This window comes from Mobula birostris, chromosome 22 (genome assembly GCF_030028105.1).
Source record: "Mobula birostris isolate sMobBir1 chromosome 22, sMobBir1.hap1, whole genome shotgun sequence".
NCBI classification, from domain to species: Eukaryota; Metazoa; Chordata; class Chondrichthyes; order Myliobatiformes; family Myliobatidae; genus Mobula; species Mobula birostris.
Window position 1 is genome coordinate 26,360,287 of NC_092391.1, and position 22,114 is coordinate 26,382,400.

The window sequence follows — 22,114 nt, forward strand, 5'->3', positions numbered from 1 at the left end:
AAATGAAGCAGTTTTCAAACGGGATTGTTAAAGCAAAGCAACAGACGGAATCTGTAGCCACCAGTGAACTGGAACTTGTCAACTGGAATAGTCTGACAGTTTCTCAGCTGCGGCCCGGAGATAAGCAAGGAAGAGTCCTCTGCAATTCCAAAGTTATGTTGGTTAAGCTCCCTGACACACTCCTCAAAGAGTGGGGAGTACGTTCACATAACAGGACTTTCATCCAATCGGAGCTGAGTTTCGCCGGCCCGATATTTTTGAAAGCTTTAAAGAATTGCTTTATGTTGAGTATTCCAACCATTCCACAGGAGGGACTATGAATGTTCAATTCAGGTCATCGTGCCCAGGAGGGAAGCAGGACCCTGTAAAAGGAGGAGGGGTGGAGTTTTTGAAGGGAAGGAAAATAGATTAGAAAGAAGAATGAATGCGAGGAAAGTATTGAGATAAGGCCTCTCTGAGATAGGTTTCCCCTCTCAGCCAGGACATTTGTCTTAATCCACTGACCTATTGCTGGTGTGACCACAGACAGACAGAGGTTTCCACTTACTAGGAATGCATTAATAAAATCCAGGCCATCATTCCAATTCGGCTGAAAGAGAGGCCAAAGATGAGATTTAAACTAGAAGTCTTCCTGCCAAATTCTTCCCGGTGTACAAGTTCTCAACACCACTATTTCTCCCGAGGTTCTTGACCAATGTCCATTCTCAAATACCACACAAAACAATATTTGTGAATTGAATTGAGTTGAATTGACTTTATTACTTATATACTTCATATACATGAGGAGTAAAAAATCTTTACGTTACGTCTTCGTCTAAATGTGCAATTTATAGTAATTTGTTATAAATAGCATGTACAACAGGACAGTCAATGTAACACAGAAATACAATTGTATCAGCATGAATTAGTCAGTCTGATGGCCTGGTGGAAGAAGCTGTCCCGGTTCCTGTTGCTCCTGGTTTTTATGCTGCGGTACCGTTTCCCGGATGGTAGCAGCTGGAACGCTTTGTGGTTGGGGTGACTCAGGTCCCCAGTGATACTTCGGACCCCTCCTACACAGCTGTCTTTGTAAATGTCCTGCCCTTTGTAATTTGACCACAAACAAGAGAATATCTGCAGTTGCTGGAAATCCGAGCAACACACACACACACACACACACACACAATGCTGGAGGAACTCAGCAGGCCAGGCAGCATCTATGGAAAAAAGTACGGTCGACGTTTCGGGCCGAGAAACACATTATTGGCTAGTATAAGCGCATTGCAAGGTGCTGACCAAATCTAGTGTGTGTCACTTTAAACTTAAGGAATGGCCACAACTCGTACAGAACTTGGTTACTGTATGTCTCCGCAACCAGCAGTGACATCATATGGACGCGTCGCCATTAGCAACTGAGGCGGGTACGCGATTGCGTCACGGGGCGGGGAGAACGGCGCTCCGGTCCGCGTGGAGTGGCTGTTAGCTCAGAGTGAAGGACTCGGGAGCCTGCGGCCTTCGGCGGCGCCTCGGCACTGGGTCTGGCGGGGCCGGCGGCGAGCTGTCGGTGCGAGAGCGTCGCGGGGTCCCGACTGTCAGAGGCTGGAAGCCAGAAGGTTCTGGAAGCAGCCGTGGAGCGGGGTAGGTTGTCCCTTCCCTCCCACCCCGATCCCTGGCTCTTGCCACACGGGCCTCTCGTCTCCCCACCCATGCTGGTACCCCTTGTCCTTCTCCCGTCCCTGCTGCGGGCCTTTGCTTCTCTTTAACGTGACCAGATCGGTGACTCGGGGAGAGTGACAGACCTTGAGTCTCAGCACCCTTCCCTGTGAGAAGCGGGTCACACTGCCGAGGTGAGAGCTCTCCCAATATAGCCGTGGAATTTACTGGGCTCCAGTTTCGCCATTTGTGTCGACCCACATTTGTTGAAGCACGCAGACTATTCTGGGAATTGACGTGTCCAGATTCACTAGTGACTGCAGATTCTGTTTAACCCATCATCCTGTGAATTATTTCTGGCGATACAAAAAAAAAACTGCATTCGCTTTATCGTGTTCCAGTTGAGGTTATAATTTTACAATCTCTGATTAACCTTCCTAACGCCCCACAGGGAAGTCGTTTACTGTCTGATGGACATGCAGCGGCCCTGCAATGCACAGATTTGGTTTTGGTTTGATTTCCTTCATGCCTTATGCTGAAAATAGAATCAAATACCTGAATGGACGGTGGATATTTTCACTTCACGTGTGTTTTCTCCCTGTAGCAGCTCCTTTAAAAATAATAAACACTGCTCTGGCAACAATTTCTGGCAGAGAATTTAAACTGAAAATTTAGCATAAAACATTTTTGTGAATGTTCGTTCTCTTGTGGTTTTTAACTGTTTATGATCGCATTGGATGACCATAAATCCAATTAAATCCTGGTACCAGTTGCACATTGGACACTATGATTAGAAGATCCATTATATAAGATTGTCCTAATTGTAACAAGTCCTAATGAAGGATCTTGGCCCTAAACATCGCCTGTTTATTCTTCTCCATAGATGTTGCTTGACCTGCTGAGTTCCTCCAGCATTTCATGTGTGTTGCTCAAGATTTCCAGCATCTGCAGAATCTCTTGTGCTTTGGATTTTCAGAAGGCCTTTGAAAAGGTGCCTTGCATGAGGCTGCCAAGCAAGATAGGAACCCATGTTATTGCAAGAAAGATACTAGCATGGATAAAAGATGGGAATAAAGAGGCCCTTTTCTGACTGGCTGCGGTTGACTTGTGGGGTCGGTGTTGTGCTTTTCACACTGTACGTTGATAACTTGGATGACAGAAATGATGGCTTTGTGGCCAAGTTTGCTGATGATTTTTTTAAAAAGGTGGTGTTGATGAAGCAGGGATTCTGCAGAAAGACTTGGACAGATTAGGAGAATGGGCAAAGAAGCTATTGATGGAATAGGGAAGTGTATGGCCATGCACTTTTTTAGAAGGAATAAATATGTACACTTTTCTAAATGGGGGGGGGGAATTCAGGAATCGGAGGTGCAAAGGGAGTTGAGAGCCCCAGTGCAGGATTCCCTAAAGGTTAATTTGCATGTTGAATCGGCAGTAAGGAAAAGTACATTTAGTTTGAGAGGACAAGAATATAATGCTGAGGCTTATAAGTTGTTGGTCAGACCTCACTTGGAATATAGTGAGCACAAAGCATTTTTTGGGACTGCATTTAGAGTATTGTGCGTAGTTTTGGATGGATGTACTGGCATCGGAGAGGGTCTAGTGGAGGTTTTGCAAGAATGATTCTGGGAATGAAATGGTTAACATATAAGGAGTGTTTGCTGGCTCTGGGTCTGTACTTGCTGAAGAATGAAGGGGAGCTTTCATTGAAACATACCAAATATTGAAAGTACTGGATAGAGTGAATATGAAGAGGATGTTTTCAATAGTGGGATATGGAAGGGTGTTCTTTGGAACAGAGATGAGTAATTTCTTTAGCCCGAGGATGGTAAGTTTGTGGAATTCATTGCCACAGACAGCTGTGGAGGCCATGACATTGGGTATATTTAAAGTGGGGATTGATAGGTTCTTGATTAGTAACCTTTCACATCCTTACAGGGAGAAGGCAGGAGAATGGGATTGACAGGGAAAATAAAACAGCCATGATCGAATAGCGGAATAGACTTGATGGGTCTAATAGCCTAATTCTCCTCTGTCATATAGTTTGTTCTGTTAAAATATTCAGGTTTGAACAATATTCTGTTGCTTATATCAATCATTGCCATCTCTCCCCTCGAGGGTCTGTTTTTACCTATTTTACACCCCTCTTCATCTCTGCCTTCTTTAGGTTGGGTACAAAACCATATTTTGCAAAAAATCAGATGAATTGATAATTAAAAGCTTATCAGCTGTTAGAATGACACTTTGGCATTAGGATTGCCAAGCTGTATTTGCACCTGCAATCTTTATTTTCAGTTCCAACTTGGAAGTAAGGGGAAACAGAATGGGAAATACTGGGAGTACTCATCAAGTCAGGCAGCAGTTGTAAAGAATGAAACAGTTAATGTTTTGGGTCCATTATAATTGGAAAAATGAGAAAGCGAGTATGTTTTTAAGTTCCAGAGATGGGGAACATTGAAGCAAACAAAAGGGAATGTGTGATTCTGTGATATGGTACAGACAGAGGTTGTCCAGGTGACATAATTGCTTTTGATACTGCCTAAGAAATAGAAATTCATTCTCGTTAATCATAACAATTAACAGCAGATGAATGACGGTAGAAGAGAGAGTAATACACTGAAGCTCTGAGGTACAGATCAGCCAGCAACTGTGGAGAGAGCAAAAATGAGTTAATGTTACTAGTGGATGATCTTGCATCAGAAACTGCCTGTCTGCTTTGTTCCTTCCTCACCAGGTGCTCAAACTGCCCTTGCAATTCCGCCATACCATCGCTTTATGTTCCTGTCTCATTTTGACCTGTCTTTGTCCTCTACACTATCCTACTAATGTCCATCTTCAACTTGAGTAACAGCACTCCTTCCTCAACCTAGGCAAGGTAACAGCCCTTGGGACTCAAAATTGAATTCAATAGTTTGAATAATCATTTTTTCCTATTTTGGGTTGGTTCCTCTATAACATTGTTGGTGGTGTTCTCTCATTTGCTGAGTACTTCTATCATTCTTGATCTTATTTCAGATTCTAAGCAACTGCTTTTTTGATTACAGATCATGTAAGACAGCTGTAGTCACAGTCAATAGATGTGAGTAGACACCCATTGTTTTTGGTGCAGCAGCAGAATTTGCAGTGGCATTCTGACGTTGATCTGAACTTTGTATCATAATCCTTTGGACTTCAGTGCCAGCACAAATTTTAAAATGATGCTGGACGTTGACACACAATTAAAATAACTCGTAATGATTAAGATGGAATACAGTGTTGCGAAGTGTATTGCCATGCACTTTGGGTAGAAAAAAAATAAAATGTAGATTATTTTTTAAATGGAGAGAAAATTCAAAAATCCAAGGTGCAAAGGGAATCCTCATGCAGAATTCTCTGAATGTTAATTTGCAGGTGGAGTTGAAGGTGAGGAACGCAAATACAGTGTAAGTGTTTATTCTGAGAGAAATAGAATATAAAGGCAGGAATGTAATGTTGATGCTTTATAAGGCACCAGTAAGGCCTCGCTGGAGTATTGAGAGTAGTTTTGGGCCCCTTGCCTAAGAAAGGATGTGATGACATTGGAGAGGGTTAAGAGGAGTTCTGGGAATGAAAGGGTTACCATATGAGGACTAATTGATGGCTCTGGGCCTGTTATTGGAATTCAGAAGAATGGTGGGGTTGGGGGGTGTATCTCATTGAAACCTCTTAAATGTTTAAAGCCCTTGATAGATTGGATTTGGAGAGGATGTTTCCTATGAGTGTAGAACCTGAGGGCAAGGCTTCAAAAGGTGGGGGGGGGGGGGGGGGCAGGACGGGACATCCATTTAGGATGGAGATGAGTAATTTCTTTAGCTAGAGGCTGGTGAATCTGCGGAATTTGTTGCCACGGGTGGCTATGGGTTTATTTAAGGCAGAGGTAGGTGGATTCTTAATTTGTTTGGGCATGAATGGTTATGGGGAGAAGGCAGGAGATTGGAATGGGGGGAAATGGATCAGCATTGACAAAATGACAGAGCAGTCTCAATGGACCAAATGGCCTAATTCTGTTCCTGTGTCTTATGGTCTTATAAGACAAAGTTAGGAATCAAAAAGTGGGCATGGTGTGACTGGTGTCCTGAGCTGTGTGTATTTCAATGCAAGGAAAGGTGGGTGAATGCTGAAGATTAAGTAGCTGGTTTACATACAGAGGCAATGTGTAGTGAGGAGAGGCTGTTAATAGGGCAAAATTGCAGTCAACGGTGAGCTGACAAAATTGAAAATGATGAATACAGGACCGAAGGTGTTATATTTGAATGTGCACAGTATATGGAGTAAGATCAATGAACTTGTAGCACTGCATATTAGCATGTACAGTTCCAAGAAAAAGTTTGTGAACCCTTTGCAGTTACCTGGTTTTCTGCATTAATTACTCATAAAATGTGGTCTGATCTTCATCTAAGTTACAAAAATAGACAAACACAATCTGCCTAAACTATTAACACACAAACAATGTACTTTTCATGTCTTTATTGAACACTTTATTCTGTTATTAATCTCTATTTACCATGATATAGGAGCAGAATTAGGCCATTCATCCCATAGAGTTCTGCCACTCCATCATGGCTGATCCCAGATCCCACTCAACCCCATACACCTGCCTTCTTGCCATATCCTTTAATGCCCTGACCGATCAGGAAATGATCAACTTCCACCTTAAATATACCCACGGACTTGGCCTCCACCACAGTCTATGGCAGAGCATTCCACAGATTCACTGCTGTCTGGCCAAAAAAACTTCTCCTTGCCTCCATTCTGAAAGGTCAACCCTCATTATTGAGGCTGTGACCTCTAGTTCTGGATACCCCCACGATAGGAAACATCCCCTCCACATCCACCCTATCTAGTCCTTTCAACATCTGATTGGTTTCAATGAGATCCCCTTGTATTCTTCTAAATTCCAGTGAGTACAGGCCCAAAGCTGCCAAATGCTCCTCGTAAGTTAACCCTCTCATTCTGAGAATCATCTTTGTGAACATCCTTTGGACTCTCTCCAATGACAACACATTCTTTCTGAGATATGGGGCCCAAAATTGTTGGCAGAGCTCTGTTTACCACACCCTGCTATCATGGACACCCTGTGCAATACTTCCATCACTTGATATCTGGATGGTGTGGATGTGCACCCATTGCAGTAATCCTTGCATTACCATCTTATCAATGTGAACTTGTAAATCTTGTACATCTTATTTTTAAGGTAACTTTTTAATTCTTTCTATTTCTCTTTATTTATATCTGTTCACTTGTAATGCTACTGTAACACTAATTTCCTTCAGGGTCAATAAAGTATCTACCTATTGTTTAATCATTAACAGTCCAGACTGGAAAAAGTATATGAACCCTTGAATTTAATAACTGGTAGAACCTCATTTAGCAGCAGTCACCACCACCAAATGTTTCCTGTAGCTGCTGATCAGACTTGCACAATGACAAAGAGGAATTTTAGACCATTGCTCCATATAAAACTGTTTTAGTTTATCAATATTCCTGGGATACCTTGCGTGAACAGCCCTCTTCAGGTCATGCCACAGCATCTCAATTGGGTTAAGGTCTGGACTGTGACTTGGCCATTCTGAGACACAAGTTTTCTTCTTTTTAAACCATTCTGTTGTTGATTTACTCTCACATTGTGGATCAATGTCTTGTTGCATCATCCAATTTCTATTAAGTTTCAGGTGAAGGACTGCTACTCTGACATTCTTCTGTAAAATGTCTTGATACAATTTTGAATTAATTGTTTCCTCAACTATTGTAAGCTGTCCAGGCCCTGAGGCAGTAAATCAGCCCCTGGGGGCCGTAGACTCCAATGTTGATGACATGGATGTGGACCTGGATAGGGAATTCCTGAAGGACCTCAAGGATCTGAAAGTGCTCATCACTGACAAGGACCTGTTAGACCAACACAAAAGGTACGCGGGTTGTTTGGAGATGTGCTCAGTCTGTCTACACTGTCCCATCACGCACTCCCGGGGTCAGACACAGAGTGAAATTCCTTCCACACCATCCCATCACACACTCCTGGGGTCAGACACAGAGTGAAGCTCCCTCTACACTATCCCATCACACACTCCCGGGGTCAGACACAGAGTGAAGCTCCCTCTACATCGTCCCATCACACACTCCCAGGGTCAGACACAGAGTGAAGCTCCCTCTACATCGTCCCATCACACACTCCCGGGGTCAGACACAGAGTGAAACTCCCTCTACACCATCCCATTACACACTCCCAGGGTCATAAACCAGCTGGTGGCCTCCATGTTGTGGTACCGGATGGTCACCTTGGCCCCTCCTGCCCCTTTTGTTGCGAGAATGCAGAGGAAGCTAGTGGAGGGTTATGGGCTGAGTGCAGGTCAGTGGGACTAGGATAGGGTAAGAGTTCGGCACGGACTAGAAGGGCTGAAATAGCCTGTTTCCGTGCTGTAATTGTTATATGGTTATATCATCATGGTGATGCACCTTCCACCATGCTTCACAGTTGGAATGAGGTTTTGGTGTTGCTGTGCAGTGCCCTTTTTCCTCCAAACATAGTAGTGTGCATTTCTGCCAGAAAGTTCAACTGTTGTCTCTTGTCCATAGAACATTGTCCCAGAAGGGTTCTGGAACATCCAGGTGGTCTTTTGCAAACTTGAGTCATGCAGCAAAGTTTTTTTCTGTAGTGTCCTTCTGTGAACACCATTCTTGTTTGGTGTTTTCCTTAGTGTGCACATGAACAGAGACTTTAGCAAGTTCTAGAGATTTCTGCAGGCTTTTCTCGTATTGTGGACTTATGAGCACTCAGCTCTTTAAAAATGCTTTTGCTGCCCTTTCCAATTTCATACATCTCTACAGTTCTTGTTCTAAGGTCCTTTGAAAGTTGTTTTAATCAAGGTGTGCACATAAGCAGGTCTTTCTTGAGAAGAGCAGGCTCTGTCAGTAACCTCACTTTGTGTGCCTTTTTATAGGGCAGGGCACCTTTACAACCCATGCCTCTAATCTCATCTCATTGATTGGATCACCTGACTCCAAATAGCTTTTGTAGAAGGCATTACCCCAGAAGTTTACATACTTTTGAACCTAGACTGTGATTGTTTAAATGGTGTATTCAGTAGTGATGAGAAGTAGTATAATTGTTTGTGCAACACACAGAAAGATGCTGGAGGAACTCAGCAGGTCAGGCAGCATCTATGGAAAAGAGTGCAGTCAATGTTTCGGGCCAAGACCCTTTATCAGGACCTGCTGAGGGTCTCGGCTCTAAGTGTTGATTGTTTGCTCTTTTCCATAGATGCTGCCTGGCCTGCTGAGTTCCTCCAGCATTTTGAGTGTTGCTTGGATTTCCAGCACCTGCAGATTTTCTCTTGTGTGTTATTAGTTTAGGCATATTGTGTTTGTCTGTTGTTGTGACTTAGATGAAGATCATGCTACATTTTGAGTAATTAGTGCAGAAAACCAGGTAATTGCAATGGGTTCACAAACTTTTCCATGCAATTGTACATTTTTGGTAAGTTTATCTTGAAATTTTAACTCTGTCCTTAACTCTGGACTCTTGAAATTTTCTGTAAGATGTTTGGCCAATGCCTAATGTCTTAACTCTCAACATTTTTAAAATGCATAGCGGTCTGTGTTTCTTTTTAAATTTAAGAATGTTTGAGAGAACTTTGCTGGTTCCCTCACCATAACTTCCAATTATTCCTGTCTACTCTGAAAATTCTGTAAAAGGAATCATCTGGTCTCCGAAATTAGTTATCTTTTGTGCATTTAATTTCTATTCTGTTTTGCTTCGAATAACATTGGTGAGTTAGCATGCCTGCAATTCTCTGTTGCAAATTCTGGCAATTATTCATTGTGTTAATATTTCCTTATAAGTAACACACACAATGCTGGAGGAACTCTGCAGGTCAGGCATGACCTATGGAGGGAAATAAATGAACAGTCAACATTTCAGGCCAGGACCCTTTATTAGGACTGATCTTGGCCTGAAATGTCAACTCTTCATTTCCTTCCATAGATGCAGCCTAACCTGCTCAGTTCCTCCAGAATTTTGTGTGTATTGCTCTAGATTTACAGCATCTGCAAAATCTCTTGTCTGTTTTTTATTACAAATATCAGTTTTTAATAGAAGCACATAACACTTGGTGGCTTTTTTTTAATTGTTGATTTGTGCAATTTTTATGTTTCATTTTTGTAACTCATGCAGTCTGTTGTAATTTTTTGATGTTCTTTATGAATTGTCAAAATCTGAACTATCTTTTGCAATTTTATCCACTGTTTTAGTTTTGTTGATTTGCCTTAAGTCATTCATGCCCTCTTGAATTGTGTTGTCATTGAGTAAGGTTGTGGCAGATCTTCTATATCGATGTAACTTTGCTGTCCTATTCCTGTATCCTTTGATTTATTTCTCAATGTACTGGCAGTAGTGTGTGTTGCACAATTATCCTGTTTTTTCTGCTTATTATACTGAACTGAGTCGTTTTGAGCTTCTCAGTAAAGGAATCCTACACTTTAAATCTGTGTTATTATAGCTTGTATTTGAGGGATTTATACAGTTAACTAGACAACAGGGTGACCCGTTGGGGCACCCTTTGAGAGAAGGGTAGTGCAGTCTGATGTGACCAGAATGAACATTAAATTTTCCTGAATGCTATTGCTATCTCTTTGATTTGGAAATTAAAGAAAAGCTCAGCTTATTAAAGAAGAAAGACGCATAGCAAGACAATATGAAGTAAATTTGAAGGAATCGGGCTTGCTGGGTCGGGTCCGGAATTAAATGTCCGATGTAATGATGGGTTTGGCCTTGAATAATCACAGATGGATTCCATCGATTCCTGGTTGGAATGACTTTTTTGGCACCAACGGATGTCATTTGGAAGAGGCAATTGTATTGTCTGATGTTCTTCCTGAACTCGTTTGCAATAGGTTCATCATTGCTGTACAAATTGAGGAGTTCATTAGGTAGAGGCTGCAGGTTGCCTGTCCTGACCTTTCCCTTCATACAGCAGAACTGTGCAGTTTCTCCAGTGAATAGGAAGGCACGACAGTGAAGGCATACTCTCGTCATCGAACCAACATCAGCAGAAATGTGACGGCATGCCAGTTGTGAATTTTGCCTTGCTCTTTCTCTGTCGAGGTATTGTCGTCGAAAGCGACCATTGTCGTCTTCAGCAACTCTCACAATAATTACTCTGTGCCGCATATTCTCGAGTTGATCTTTCCTTTTCTCTTCTGTCTCTTCCTCTCTTCTCCTTCTCTGCCTGTTTTTGTCATTCCGGAGATGCACAGCCCTTTCATCCTTCATCCCTTCTACCATTTGTTCTCTCTCATCCTAGAGTCGTGCGGCCCTGGCCTGATCGGATTCTTGTTCTGTCCTCCGTCTGTGCCTATTGTTGTCATTTTGGAGACGTGCATGCCTGTCTTCCTCTGTCTCATCTTCTCTCATCTTTTTTGTCCTGACTCTGTGATCCTGGAGTCGTGCGGCCCTGGCCTCATCCGATTGTTGTTCCCTCCCTCTCCTTGCCGCTTCCCGACGACATTTGGCATCATCTCTTGACCATAATGACCTCCTACTCTTTCCACGCGGCATAATTAGGCTATCTATATATTTTTGCCCTAATGCTTGATAGAAGATAGGAAGCAGTAACACCAAAGCCTCCAAACTGCTGAGGCTGGCTGTGCGCATGCGTCATGGTGTGGCGTCGCGGTCTCCGTGGAAGGTTGAAGCAGCTGTGTGAGCATCGTAAGGAGCTGCTGAAGCTGGCCGTGCGCATGTGTCGGGCTGTGGCGTCGCAATTTCCATGATGGCCGATGGGGTCTCGGTTGAAAGGCAGCCTGTTGATTTCCCCCTATTCCACTACAGCCCCTCCCCACGCACAAACAAAAGTTGTGTGAACTTTTTGAATGAGCAATTTTATACAAATATATAACCCTGCACTTTGCCTGCATTCTGTAAGTTAGCGCATTTTAATTCGATTTAGCCAAAAAAAAGTGCCGCTGTAATGCACCATTTGCGCTAATTGGAGGTCACAAACAGACAGACAGAGCGTGAGAGTTTTAGTAGTATATAGATAATATATAATGAAGGTCATCACAGGTATTATGGGCCAGAGAGCATGTTCCTGTGCTGTACTGTTAATGTTTTCTCTTTTTTAATTTTCATTTCTGTTTTACCTCCCCTCTTCCCAATTATCAGCCTTCTAGTTTTACATCCATTTTCACCTGATTGAATTTGAAGTCTGCATTATGACTGCTGAGGTCATTGGCGATGAGGACAGATTCTACTCCAGAGCTGAGAAATACTGGAAGAATATACCTCCAACAGTGGATGGTATGTTGGGAGGTTATGGACACATCTCTAGCATTGACATCAATTCCTCCAAGAAATTTCTGCAGCGGTTCATTGGGGTGAGTCTTCATGATCATCTGTGTTAATGGGTTTTGCATGTTCTTGAAAGTCTACGAGTCTATTGACCACTTTCTCCCACCCTTCCCCCTATTCCACTACTACCCCTCCCCACGCACAAACAAAAGTTGTGTGAACTTTTTGACTTTCATGTCTGCAAACAAGCCTTTGTCTCATTTGGAATTGGTTTATTATTGTCACATGTACTGAGGTAAAGTGCAAAGTTTGACTTGTAAGTTGTTCATATATATTAAATTGTTGCATAGTGCACTGAGGTAGTGCAAGGTAAACAATAGTATGCAGAATAGAGTGCAACAGCTACGCAGGAAGTGTAGTGGAGGTAGACTATAAGGTGCAAGATCGTGACAAGGTAGATTGTGATGTCAGGAATCCAACGTATCATACCAGGGAACCATTGAGTAGTCTTATACCAGCAAGTTAGAAGCTTTCCTTCAGTCTGGTGGGAAGTGCTTTCAAGCTTTTCTATCTCTTGCCTGACAAGAGGAGGAGAAGAGAGAATGTCCAGGGTGAGTGGGGTCTTTGACTTGCTGGCTGCACGTCACCATGTGTAGAGTGTCCACGGAGGGAAGGCTGACTTAATGATAGATTTAAATTGCCCCTGGTCAAATAAGATATAATCAGAGTCAGGTAATTGGAAATGAATAGAGCTTTCACTTTGGATGTGGAACAAGAAAGAGCCTCAGAATTTGCAGTCCTGCTGCTTAGGCTACTTGCCAACTTTGTGATAATTCCTATGCTCAGTTATACTGTAGTATCCTCTATGAATCAGTATATTTATCCCCTAATATCATTATTAAAAACAGAAATACTGGAAGAACTCAGCTAGTCAAGCAGCATCTGTGGAAAGAAAATCCAGTCAATTTTTCGGGTCTGCGATGCTTCCTCATAAATGGGGATATTGGTTGGGGGCGGGGGGGAGGCAGTGGAGGAGAATGACAGGTCTACAGATTATAAACAGTCCGGTGGTGAGGAGTGAAATTTAAAATAAAAGCCTATATGTGATAGGTTCAGATAGATTAGGATAGATAAGATAGAGCATGAGTACTGACCGTTAGCAAGACATTTAAAAGAAACTGAGAAAAAAAGGAATAAGTATAATAATGGGAAAAGATAAGAGCAGTTTACCTGAATTTGGAAGTATCAGTGTTTATTCCAGACAGCTGCAAAATCCCCGGACTGAAGATAAAATGTTCTACTAGTTTACTTTGATCCTCTCTACAATAGTGGAGGAGCCTGCAGATAGGCGGGTTGGAATGAGAATTAGAGTGTGATTGGGAATTAAAGTGGCGTGTTAACAGTAATCTTGGGACCAATCCTGCGAACTGAGTGTAGATGATCACCCAGTACATATTTGCTTCCTCCAATGTAGAGGAGACGGCATTGTCAACTTCCAATTATTGTCCTTTAACCAATTCTTTTTAAAGAAAGGTAATCCATTTGGTAAATTTGTTATTTGCATAAATGTTGCCTGGTTTGCTGAATTGCAGCAGGAACTTGCTTTTGAAATTTAATTATATGGAACATGCATGCCTTGCTTGTTCTGTTGTGTGCTTCCTACCACAAATGATGTTTGATACAACCCCAAAGCAGGTAGTGAATTATCGTCTATCACGCTACTGGAACGCAAGGTGTTCAAGCTGTTTTCCATTCTCGACAGGAAGGAACTGGAAAGGCAGGGTCAAACTGTGCGCTGGACTGCGGTGCTGGAATTGGCAGAATTACAAAGCGATTGCTGCTGCCCTTGTTTAAAGTTGTTGACATGGTGGATGTAACAGAGGGTTTCCTGGCCAAGGCCAAGACCCACCTGGGGGAAGAGGGCAGCCGCGTGGGCAACTACTTCTGCTGTGGCCTGCAAGACTTCATCCCCCAACCCCAGCGATACGATGTCATCTGGATCCAGTGGGTGATTGGTATGTCATTGACCAAAACTATTAGGGGTGGGGTTACACAAGGGAGGAAAATTGAACCTGGACAACAAACCCCACTTTAAACAAACGTGGAGACTTAGAAAGCAAAAGCAGATGTAGGCCAATGGGCTCTCTGAGCTTGTGGCTAAAAGGTCCTTAATCATATTGCAGAGAAATTCTTAAATTCTTCTGAGCTTACTACCGATTGAATGTTTCCAAAGTTTTGCTTTCCTTTCCTTTATCTGGTCTTCTAGTCTAGTTAGAAAGCCATATTTTTAACTTGGCTTTTTTTTTTACATTCCATATCCACATTAAGATTGGAAACTACTTGTAAAGCTGTTATGCTATAATTATGCTTTCCTGTCAGTTGTGATAATGACATCTTCATTAATGAAAGCATGTCCCACAGAGGGCAGTTTGGGAAGCAGATAAATGGTTGTAATAGGAGAATATGTGCAATATAAATTGAGCTAACAGCTATGAAACATGTTCAGCATGGCAAGCTACTTTTCTCTTATGAATATGGCATCATGGACTGCGGCACTCCTGCCTCTGAGCCAGAGGTTTAAGAGCTGGGCACAAGGCAGCAGCTTTCACTACATAGTTCCTGGGTACTGCTGCATCACTACCCTGGATGTTTATTGTCTGAGCTCAGTGTTGTAGTGTTCTTGGCATTTAAAGCATCCATATTTAAGACAACAGGTCATTTATAATATCCGAACATTGAATGCCGTTAGATGTTTCTGTAAACAATTTGAAATTTGTGCTTTATTTCATGCAGAAACTGTATTTGCAACAGTTTGCTTTTATTTCATATTACCAGGATATGCTGTATTTACTAACTAGCTTGCAGTTAAAGTGCAGCTCAGTAAGGACAATCATAATAGCACCATTAAGAGCCAATAACCTTAATTTTTTCTGGTCTCTTCAGTTTGGGGTTATATTTGTAGAAGTAAATTGGTAAATCATGCCTCGCATGAATGGTGCAGACTGCAGAAATAAATAATACTGCTACACCCAACCTTATTTTCAGTATTATAGAATAGTGCTTGATATGAGCAACCTCCCAGCCATGACCCTGAATACTGAGTGTACTGTTTTATTGTCCAGACTCACTTCTCTTCCCACTTGGTGCTTGGTGTCTCCCTGTAGAGATCACTAGATGGCAAAAAAGTTATTTTGAATGGAGACGTGGCAAGATTTAGTGAAGGCAAGTGGGGGGGAGGTTGTTAATCCTTATTGCCCCTCCCAAGCTGAGTTTGGCTAACTGAACTCAGAACTGGGATGATATTAATGTTTCTACCTCAGTAACATGTTGGGGAAAAAAAGATCAATTGATGTACTCAGTCTAGACAGTGTGGAAACAACAGGCTGCTTCTAATCTTTCAACTGTTAGTTCAATCGAGGCAATAGCTTGTGTTTTTAAAAAAAAACTAGAGATTGCAATTAGATAATGTCAAATTTTTACAAATAAAGCATTAAGTAGACCTTGAGTACACTGGTATCTTGCTTAGGATTTGGACTCCTTTACCAAGAACAAAGTGTTAGTGGAATCAGTGCTTAACAGGGTCATGATGGGATTATAAATGCTGTTATGTTAGGAACCTGAGGCAAATCTTTGAATGTCTTCTGCTGTGCCAGGAGCCTGGTGCAAATCCAGCAATGAAACACCCAAAGCAACACACAAAATGCTGGAGGAGCTCAGCAGGTCAGGCATCTTCTATGGAGATGTAAAATAGGTTGATGTTTTGGTCCAAAACCCTTCTTCAGGAATGGAAAGGAATGGGGAAGATGCCAGAATGAAAAGCAGGGGGGTGTAGAAGAGGTGATAGGTCAAGCCAGTTGCGTGGGAAAGGTAAAGGGCAGGAGAGGAAGAAATCTGACGAGGGGATAGTGGATCATGGGAGAAAGGGAAGGAGGAGGGGCTCCAGGGCAGTTGATAGGTGAGAAGAGGTAAGAGGCCAGAGGGGGGAATAGAAGAGGAGAGGGGAAAAGGTTTGCCAAAATGACATCAGGAACGAACAGTTTAATTTGTATGACTTTTCCATGGTTGGCAAAGGATAAGATGAGATTTAAAAGGTAAAATTGCAAAATTTAAGGGATTCTGTCACAGCAGTGTCTGTAATCAAAGTTTCAAAGTGCATTTATTATCAAAGAATGTATAAGTTATACATCCTTCAGACTTGTTCACCTACAACCAGTCGCAAAACAAGGAATCCAAAAGAACCTAATTTTTAAAAAAAAAAGTAAGACCAACCCCTCAGTGCCCTCAGAGAAAGGCGGGGGGAACAACAATACAAGTGAACAACAACAGTATTCTGAACCAAATTAAGTCCTTAGATTCAAATCCACAGAGTAGGCTCAAATCCTCGGATTTCAGTTCATCATATTAGTGGAACATGTTACCGCAAAGTTCACAGACATGAAACACATCAGCCAGGGGCAGCCTCACAGCCTTACTGTTGCAGGGAGAGAAGCCCCCAGACTATCTTGGCCAGCGTTTAAATAATCCGAACCTCTCGTTAGAACCCGGGCTTGGCTGCCAGTGAGTTGTTCCAGGCCTAGGTTTCACTGCCAAAAGAGCCATTCTCAACCTCTCCAAATTGGCTCAGCGTCCAGAGCCAGCCAACCAACCTCGTCTGACTCCAACACCCTGCCTTTCCTGTTTACATGGGCCAGCATTTAGATTGTCCAAACAGCAGATTGTACTTTGCATCGGGACCTGGGCCTCACCGTGGTGAGTCACTCCTGGCCTTGCACACGCTGTCTATTGATTTGCTTTGGGCCTGGATTTTACTGCTGAACAAGCTATTCTCAACCTCTCCAATTCAGCTCGGCGTTTAGAGTGATCCACCCTCATACTCGGGTGAGTTGGATGGGCATCAGAACTCCTCTGTCCCGACTTCTCCCCTCCATATTGTCCACTCCAACCAGCATGGTCCCAACTCCAAGTGTTATTCTTAATGGTTTTAATCAAATTCCTTTGCCTTCAAGCTACCAGCAAGCTGTTACACATCTTCGGTAGCGCCATCTTAAACTAGAACATCTTAATGGGCCACAAAGTAACTGCTTCTACACAGCAAGCTGCTTTTTTATGGACGCAGTGTCTGAATAAGCAAATTTAGTAACTTTGAAAATAGAATTGAATATATTTAATGTGATGTAAATATTACAGGCCTGTGGAAAAAGTTCAAAGTACATTTATTATCAAAATATGTTTAAATTATACAACCCTGAGACTCGTCTGCTACAGGCAGCCACAAAACAAGAAACCTGAAATAACTGCATTTTTTAAAAAAGACCAACAGCCAATGGGGAGGGGGGGTGGGGGGCACAATATTGCAAATAATAAAAGCAACCGCATTCAGAATGAAAGTGAGGCCATAGCCTGGAAGCCTGGAGCAGACAGAGCAGGCCCACAGCCTAGGCCTCAGCTTCAGAGCCATGGTTTGTGGACAGTGGAGTAAACATCACAGAGTAATGAGTGCCCTGACCTCTGCTCTGCCTCCGGTCCTGACACTCTACCTTTTCAGTCCATCTGTGCCAGTGTGTAAGTTGTCCAAACACTGGGTCACCCCCGCTGCCACATTCTGGCCCGTATCCGACTTTTCCAAATCAGCCCAGCCCTTAGATCGATTCAGCCTTGCTCTCAGTTTAGATTGACAAGACTCTGAATCTACTCCACTTTGCTTGCTCCAACTGTCTCGAACGTGCTTCAACCTCGCTCTAAATTTGCTTCGCACCCGTACTCCTCAACTCTCAAGCCAACCTCACCTTCACTCGCCTCTTCATTGTTTGCAGTGATAGTTTAACCACAATTTTTCACTGAAAAAGTGTTAATAAAATATTTAGTTGTATTTCTTTATGATCCATCAGTAAGCTGTCATCCTTCTTCAGTACTGCCATCTTAACAGTGAAGAGCATGAGGAAGGGGAAAATGGCCTCCTTTTGTGCTGTGATTACAATTGTATGAATTTCAGTCAGCATATGAACCATTTTGACAATTTTTTGTAACTTCCAGTCTCTCTCGGGCTTGTTGCAGGGCACCTGACTGATGACCACCTCATCCAGTTCCTGAAAAGGTGTCAGAAAGGTCTTCGGCCAAATGGAATCATCTGTGTGAAGGATAACGTGAGCCAGGAGGGTGTGATTGAGGACGAAGTGGACAGTAGTGTCTGCCGAGACTTGGACTCCCTGCACACCATTGTGCAGCTGGCAGGACTCCAGGTGTTGGCAGAGGAGAAGCAGGATAACTTCCCTGATGAAATTTATCAGGTGTACAGTCTGGCTTTGAGGTGAAGTGACCCTATCCACGGGCGCAGGGATGGGTTGGTGAAGGGGTACCGTATCTCAGAGGAGGGAACTGAAAAAAAAAACAAGGTGGTACAGCTCTGGGGTTTTGGGTTTAATTGAAATAAAGCACAGTGAGGTTACAGCAAACTGAATTTGACTTTATTCCTGAAAGGCAGCCTCCACCATCATCCAAGTGAATGAGTCTGATGATCAATAAACTTGGAGCAAGTACTTAACTGCAGGATGCTGAGTCGCAGCTTTGGAAGATTAATTACCTTAGCTAGAATCTGATTAGCTGCAGCTAATGAAAGATGATGTTTTTTCAGAATAGTTTCCAGAACAGAAAGAATGAGTATGTTTTAAATATTTGAATTCAGTTTGGCACCTAGTATGAGTGGGAATCAGCAGGAAAAGCTTGTCTGCTTTTTCTGAGGTTAGAACAGTCTACTCCAGGTCTAGAGCCTATAATTGGGCTTCTGCATTTGCCCATATAACTGAGGCTAACCCTCAAAGTAATTAATTCTTTCTCACCTGCTCTCACTTACTCCTTTCATTGCCCCTAACTGGCCCTTTTTTTTGCCTTTTTCTGCCCTTTGCATTTGACTGTGGTATTTCATGTTAGGAAAGGCATACTAACCTCATTCTGAGATGCAAGAAACCACCTTTCATTTTCATAAATGCAATTCATCAGATGTCATAATTTATGAAATAAATTATTTTTGTGTGAACTGTGTGTATTTTGTCATTCAGAAGAGCTGTTTCTTTGATACAGGGCTGTTAGTGACAGTATTACAGGAATCCTTCAGTCACATGTTACATTTTCTCCAATACACAACTTGTTTGTTTTTAGTCTCCTCAGTAAGTCACTAAGTATTAAACATAAACTATTCGTCTCATCTCTGGCCAGAGGCTGAGGAGGATCTGAGCCAGCAGCTTGAAGCTTTAATTAAGGATGACACTGCCAAAGCAATGCTAATGGGTTATTGCTTTGTTAGGCATATATTGTTTCCAAGGGCCTGTTTGTCCTGTCACTTGGGCACTGTTAGAGGATTCCTTGGTGATTACTGACACATTAATGGACTTTTAGTCTGGCAACAAAAACTCTAAATATGATTCACAGATGTAATTTTATAGTAAGATTTATTAGTGAGTCATTTAAATGTCAATTATATGAATACACATAATAATTCATTCCTTAACTCCAAATACCTTTGAACATTTTTTTGCTTTTGGAATAACAAGTCAGAGTGAGCCATCTCCAAGACTTCTGTTTGGTCACGCTGTTCTAACCTGCAAAATAAGCTAAATTAAAGGAGACATAATGTACAGTGGCATGCAAAAGTTTGAGCACCCCTGCTCAAAATTTCTGTTACTGTGAATAGCTAAGCAAGTAAAAGATGAACTGATTTCCAAAAGGTATAAAGTTAAAGGTGACACATTTCTTTAATATTTTAAGCAAGAAAACTTTTTTAATTTTCATCTTTTACACTTTCAAAATAACAAAAAAGGAAAAGGGCCCGAAGCAAAACTTTGGGCACCCTGCATGACAGTACTTAGTAACACCCCCTTTGGCAAGTATCACAGCTTGTAAACACTTTTTATAGCCAGCTAAGAGTCTTTCAATTCTTGTTTGGGGGATTTTCACCCATTCTTCCTTGGAAAAGGCTTCTAGTTCTGTGAGATTCTTGGGCCATCTTGCATGCACTGCTCTTTTGAAGTCTATCCACAGATTCTCGATGATGTTTAGGTCGGGGAACTGTGAGGGTCATGGCAAAACCTTCAGCTTGTGCCTCTTGAGGTAGTCCATTGTGGATTTTGAGGTGTGTTTAGGATCATTATCCTGTTGTAAAAGCCATCCTGTTTTCATCTTCAGCTTTTTTACAAACGGTGTGGTGTTTGCTTCCAGAATTTGCTGGTATTTAATTGAATTCATTCTTCCCTCTACCAGTAAATGTTCCCCATGCCACTGGCTGCAACACAAGCCCAAAGCATGATCGATCCACCCCCGTGCTTAACAGTTGCAGGGGGGTTCTTTTCATGAAATTCTGCACCCTTTTTTCTCCAAACATACCTTTGCTCATTGCGGCCAAAAAGTTCTATTTTAACTTCATCAGTCCACAGGGCTTGTTTCCAAAATGCATCGGGCTTGTTTATATGTTCCTTTGAACCTTTTGAATAGAACTTTGCAAGGAAGAATGGGCGAAAATCCCCCAAACAAGAATTGAAAGACTCTTAGCTGGCTATAAAAAGTGTTTACAAGCTGTGATACTTGCCAAAGGAGGTGTTACTAAGTACTGCCATGCAGGGTGTTCAAACTTTTGCTTCGAGCCCTTTTCCTTTTTTGTTATTTTGAAAGTGTAAAAGATGAAAATTAAAAAAGTTTTCTTGCTTAAAATATTAAAGAAATGTGTCCTCTTTAACTTTATGTCTTTTGGAAATCAGGTCATCTTTTACTTGCTCAGCTATTCACAGTAACAGAAATTTTGACCAGGGCTGCCCAAACTTTTGCATGCCACTGTAACTGTTTTCTATGCCTATTTACACATTTAGCTGAGACTACAATTTGGCCATTCAAGCTTTGCCTCTTTTGTTGTAAGCTGTGTATATACTACCCACATACTTAGACTAGAGATTTATTTCATTCCTTACATCTCTTTCTATGGAGTCAACATTGAGCCCCCTTTCTCACACATCTACTCTCAGACTAAAATGAAACAGGTGATTTTAAACTGAAGCACAAAAATTCTGCAGTAATTAGAACGTTAAAAAATCTACAGCATGTTACAGGCTCTTCGGCCCACAATGTTGTGCCAACCATGTAACCTACTCTAGAATGTAGCCCTCTATTTTTCTAAGCTCCATGTCACTATCTAAGAGTCTCTTAAAGGACCCTATTGTATTCCCCTCTACCACCCTTGCTGGCAGTACATTCCACACACCCACCACACTCTGTAGCGGAAAAACATACCTCTGACATACCCCTTGTTCCTGCTTCCAAGCTCCTTAAAACTATGCCCCCTTGTTTTAGCCATTTCAGCCCTGGGAAAAAGCTGCTGGCTAACAATATGATCAATGCTTCTCACCATCTTATGCACCCCTATCAGGTCACTGCTCATCCTCCGTCGCTCCAAACAGAAAAGGCCAAGTTCACTCAACCAATTCTCATAAGGCATGCTCTCCAATCCAAGCAACATCCCTGCACTCTCTCTAGCATCCACATCCTTCCTGTAATGAGGTGAGCAGAACTGAACATGGCACTCAAAGTGGGGTCTAACTAAGGTCTTGGTTAAATATTGGCTGGCTAATATTCTTCATATTGGGTGATTCAGGTAAGTTAATCGGGTTCTCATTGTGGAATGTCTATTATGGAGTGTTGAAAGTCCGAGAAATGCATTTTAAGCAGTTGATGAATTTGAGAACTCTTATCTGACAGTGTTGAAGTAAGAAACAGCATTTTGAAGTGGTAACTCAGTTAAAATTACAGGATATGTAGAAATGAATCTCCCAAGTGACAGTAGACAGCACCAGTCAGTCATGGAACACTTCCCATATTTTTGAGGGTACCCACTTATGGTGAAGTCAGCCATTGCTTCTAACACCCTCGCAGAATCCTTAGAAAAAGTGTCTGAAGATCAAAACTGCAAACCCACCATGAAAATCATAGTTTACCATGGTGAGGTAATGTCCACTCTCAGATATGCATAATATATTTAAGCAAATTAATCTGTTATAAAAATGCCTTTAATGCTGTGTCTGAGAATGTTTCAAAGACCATCTTAAAACATAGAAGAATTGCCACATCAATTCTAGAGACACCCTGATCAAAGAGTACCCCAAACTGTGCTGGAAACATACAAGTAACACTATTCACCCC

General features: G+C 42.1%; 1 protein-coding gene across 3 annotated transcripts; it reads left to right on the forward strand.

The window, feature by feature from the left end:
- The first annotated feature begins 1,415 nt into the window (after nucleotides 1-1,415).
- Nucleotides 1,416-18,968, forward strand: ntmt1 (N-terminal Xaa-Pro-Lys N-methyltransferase 1). Of its 3 annotated transcripts, XM_072240411.1 has the most exons (5): nucleotides 1,416-1,617; nucleotides 7,404-7,556; nucleotides 11,810-12,021; nucleotides 13,698-13,950; nucleotides 17,990-18,968. In XM_072240411.1, the coding sequence occupies exons 3-5, from the start codon at nucleotides 11,860-11,862 to the stop codon at nucleotides 18,244-18,246; spliced, it is 672 nt and encodes a 223-aa protein (XP_072096512.1). In that variant the 5' UTR covers nucleotides 1,416-1,617; nucleotides 7,404-7,556; nucleotides 11,810-11,859; the 3' UTR covers nucleotides 18,247-18,968. The 3 variants fall into 3 exon arrangements, with proteins under 3 accessions (XP_072096512.1, XP_072096511.1, XP_072096513.1); XM_072240410.1 differs by lacking the exon at nucleotides 7,404-7,556; XM_072240412.1 differs by lacking the exons at nucleotides 1,416-1,617; nucleotides 7,404-7,556 and adding an exon at nucleotides 4,693-4,711.
- Nucleotides 18,969-22,114: the final 3,146 nt, after the last annotated feature.